General features: G+C 33.7%; 1 protein-coding gene across 2 annotated transcripts; it reads right to left on the bottom strand.

The window, feature by feature from the left end:
- Positions 1-2,621: 2,621 nt before the first annotated feature.
- Positions 2,622-4,250, bottom strand: LOC120071867. 2 transcript variants are annotated; one of them, XR_005480357.1, is made up of 3 exons: positions 3,643-4,250; positions 3,208-3,558; positions 2,622-3,122 (listed from the first exon to the last, which is right to left on the bottom strand). XR_005480357.1 is itself a non-coding variant. In XM_039024277.1 (2 exons), the coding sequence occupies exons 1-2, from the start codon at positions 4,104-4,106 to the stop codon at positions 3,507-3,509; spliced, it is 516 nt and encodes a 171-aa protein (XP_038880205.1). In that variant the 5' UTR covers positions 4,107-4,239; the 3' UTR covers positions 2,622-3,506. The 2 variants fall into 2 exon arrangements, 1 of the variants encoding a protein (XP_038880205.1); XM_039024277.1 differs by having other exon boundaries at positions 2,622-3,558; positions 3,643-4,239.
- Positions 4,251-4,481: the final 231 nt, after the last annotated feature.

The following is a 4,481-nucleotide window of genomic DNA, read 5'->3' as shown; positions in this document are numbered from 1 at the left end:
AACCAATAAGGTGAGCAACCTGGCTGTTCGAGATCTACTAGGTTGAGAATGAGCAGCATACATGTTTTTATTCAGAACTAAGTCAAAGTCACGTGCAATTGGATTCATCAAATAATTGCACTGGAGTTCTGTGGCGCCGTAAGAGAAAAATATCTATTAGTGTGGTACAACTGCAGTTCGACATCAAATCAAAGTTTAGATATCATGTTCCTTACCATAGGGTATGGGAGGGAAAAAGAAAAGCGTCGGCTAAAAGTGTTCGGTGATTGGGATGATTTACAAATTGTTGGCCTGGGTGGTTAATATATGGTTAAGCAGACCAATCCCAGAGCCATGAGCTAGAAGTGGAGACGTTAAAGAAACGCTTGGACCTGACAGCATGTTATCCTAACTTCTGTATTTTGGGCATCTTGTCATGTATAAGAAAAGGCTTTTATAATAAATATCGGCCGATCATTCAGGATAGATGGTACACACTGTTTACGACAAATATAAAGGAAAACTGTTGATTGCTACAATCAGTTGACTCGAAATGCCATCTACTTCCACTTGCATTTACCGTTGCTGAATAAAGAAGTCCGTAACTCATGGGGCAACTGGTTACTGAAACACCTTTTGAGAGAAATTGTAACACACGAAGAGGTGTGTTTAATTTTAGATCGACAATGTTGGTAATATATTGCAGCAGTGAACAACCCTGCAAATGATTGGCACGGCGACCGAAATGTCACCAATTGTTTTTTGCTTACGACCATATCGTCAGCCAACTTCAATAAAAGAGTATAAATTTAACATTGAAAATTATTATGTTATCGCTGTCGGGTGTCAAGTTCAAAATTTGAAAGTTCACAAAGCAATTGACACGATATCAAGGAATAAATCGAGCGTTCTTGAGTTGTTTTTTGACAACATTAGTTTAGAGCAATGGACTCAAGCACATGATGGAGGATTCAGATATGGGTGGATGACGACAAATCTATCAGAGTGCATAAATGGAGTCCTTAAAGGAGCTCGAAGGTTGCCTATAAATGCTCTTACTCAGAAAACATTCTTTAAATGCGTGAACTATTTCGAGAAAAGAATAGAAGAAATAAGGGATGCATTAGAGCGTCAACATAAATACACCCGGTAATATTATTATTATTATATATATATATATATTATTAATAATTTATTTCAAACATATTTTATAATACTAAGTGGAGTAAAAATTTAGGTATGCACACGACAAAATAAATAAATGGGCTGCACGATCTAATAAATATGAAGTACAATCATACGATTGGTATGAAGGTGTGTTTCATATGAATACCGGACGTCATAGTCTCAATGCCAAATGAGCAAACGTTCAAATATTGAGGCTAAACAGGTCCGAGCGTACTATTCATGTAACAAGTGGCAAGCATTGGGCATTCCATGCTCACATTTTATGGCCGTTTGCTCACATTTTAACATGAACTACGAAGATTTTATTGAAGACTACTACAAATTGTCAATGCATGCTGAATGTTACTCTCCTCCCCTAATATGCCGATCTTACATCCTGATCCATCGTTGTTGAGAAAACCTAGTAAACCGAAAATTTCACGTTATCACAACGAGATGGATTTGACAAAACCAGCCACTCGACAACGATGTGAATTTTGTAACCAATTAGGACATAATCGAAGGAAGTGTCCTTCATTGCTAAGAAAGAAGTATTCCCAAGAGGAGAGAAATGGAATTGAAAGGCTTTCTACCAAGCTTCCTGGGTTGTCAACTAGAAGGGTGATTCAAAGAGATGGCAGTGCTCACTTTAAGGGCTGACTAGAAAGCAAACCCCACCCTAGGTTGTGGCAACTTTCTACTCCTCCTGAGCCCCAAATTGATAGGATATTTTCAGAAAGAAGCCCCTTCATTATTATTAGTGGCATAAGACGTTTCCTCGTTTCGATCCTTTACTAAAATCTTTGGTCGGACATACCCTGAAATTTTAGGTCAAATCCATTTTTGGACGGACTCCAGATAGTTAGGGATTGAAAAATAAATATTTTTGTTATTATAATTCATTTTAGTGTATATTCAATTTTTTTATTATAATTTATTGTATATTCATTTTTTTATTATAATTTATTGTATATTCAATTTTTTTTTATAATAAAATCTATTGTGTATTCAATTTTTTTTTATTATAATCAATAATGTTTTACATTATTCTTTACCCTCATACTTTTCTTTACTATTCAATTATAGTCAATTTTAATATATATATATATATATATATTTTACGAGTTATTATTTTTTTAATTTATTCTTTTTAGAGTTTAAATAGAACAATAAAATATTTTTAGAAATTGTTTTTATAAAATGGAAAATTTAAAAAAAGAAAGAAAGTGGAATGTGTAATAATTAAAAAAGAAAAAAGGGAAATTTGTACGGTATTCTCGCTCTCGCTCACGCTCAAAATCTCGCTCTCGAATTTAATTGGGAAGTTTAGTGGCAAAAAGAAGGAGATTCATTAGCTCGTTATTTAGTCAGACTTGTTGAGATGACAGAATCTGTAAAAATTATTCAATAAGCTTTGGAAGGAATTCCAGGGGGATCTTATGAAAATTTAGAAATACGATCGAAGGTCTCCGGAATGATAATTAAACAGACTCAATAATAATGTTAGAAAGGACAAGGTCAAGGGTTCAAAGTTTGACGTACAAATGAAAGGAAGGCCGAGGGTTCAAAATTCGACCTATCTAGGTCGAATTTTCAATCCTCGACTTATTTAAAAAAAAAAAACAATATTTTTACAAATAGTTTGAAAACAAAAATATTTTTCTAAATAGTTTCTAAAAGGACAATATCCTTTTTATTTTTCCCTTCCAAAAGAATATAAGGAACATAACTCTAATAGTGAACCCAATATGAACAGTTTCAAAAATTAGATCTCAAAAACTTCTATTAAAACTATCCATCTACCCCATATCTAAAAATGAAAAACATAAAAGGTCCTATTATCTCTCCAACTTACAAATTAATCAAACAAGCTGAAACCCATATGTCATAATTAGACTCCTAGTGGACTCTTCCTTTTTCTTCTCAATAACTGTTGTAGCAGACACAACCACATTGACAACAAACTTGCTCGAATCCTGTATTAAGTATAAGAGAAGCAATTGGTTATTTGTCAGCCACAACAGCCAAAGCAAACTTAGTAAAATGTGGGTGGCAACATACCTTAGGATACTAGTATCTAAAATTGATTTCATAATTGCTAACAAGACTCCCAGTATCTAAAATGGATAGAAGTAGATAACTCAATCATTTTTAGGCGAGAATAGAAGTTGATAATGTTAATTGATGGTACTCTGAATATAGAGCAATTATGGAAAAACCAAGAATTTAGCAACAGGAAAATGAAATAGAAAAGAATCATCAATACTCAAGATTTCTACTTGTAAGAATGTGAGTTGGGTAGACAGAGTGGTAGCTTCTGTTTGAAGAGTCTGAACCTTGTGTTCGAACTCAGATATATACTACGTCTTTAATTCTTTTGATCGAGCAGCAGACTGATGGTTTGCCAAGATCCTGAAGTAAATTTATTTCTCAAGTTTAAAAAGCAATAAACGAAGTAATTTAAGTAAATCAGAAAATAACATAATTAACGCATACCTCTTTGCATGCTTCGGATCAGTTAAAGCAATTTTGATAAGTTTGTCATTTGCCATAATTTTCTTCAGTTCAACCCCACTAAACTCACCATTACCAAACTCTAATCTGAATGGAGCAGAATTACTATCAACTAAGTTGTTTGAAGAAAGTTTCCCCAGACGAACACCAGGTGGTGTAGGAGGAAGTTTGGGGGACTGATCACTAAACTGCAACTTGATTGTGAAACGTTCAAATTTTCGTGGATCTATGAATATTGGTGAGGAAGTCAGACGAGAGCGGCTGAGATTGTGGATATCTACAAGATCGTGAACATAGCACGAAGATTGAGAGAATAAGCCGTTGGAGGTGGGTTTCGAGAGGGGAAGAGAGACAAAGAAATTTAGGGCTTTTGAGGGGGAAACAGTCGTGGAAGTGGGTTTTTTCACTTGAAATGTATTGAAGATGCTGAAGACTGGGGAGGCCATCCATGAAAAGGTGAAGGGGGAAGAGAAAGACAAAGAATTTAGGGTTTTGAGTTTTTTTTATTCTTACTTTTTAATAGTCAAGAAAAGGAGGAAAACAAATATGAGAGATGAAAGAAACAAAAAACAAAGGGTTTAATATAATTTTTATACTTGATTTTTAAAATGTGTCTAAGTATAAATGTATCAAACTTGACGTTTTAAAAATGTCAAATTTAGGCTAGTGTGAAAAAATCCAAAAAAATTCGTAAGTCTCCGCTATTTTTCATTTTTTCTTAACATTTTTCTCTAAAAATACATGTTACTTGACATTTTTTTCATAAAAACGTCAAGTACTACAAATTGCAAATGTCAAGAAATGTGTTTTTTACTTGTAGT

The sequence above is a fragment of the Benincasa hispida genome, chromosome 2, assembly GCF_009727055.1.
Source record: "Benincasa hispida cultivar B227 chromosome 2, ASM972705v1, whole genome shotgun sequence".
In the NCBI taxonomy this organism is placed as follows: domain Eukaryota; kingdom Viridiplantae; phylum Streptophyta; class Magnoliopsida; order Cucurbitales; family Cucurbitaceae; genus Benincasa; species Benincasa hispida.
Note: the sequence above shows the minus strand (reverse complement) of the source record. Positions and strands in the feature narration are given on the sequence as shown.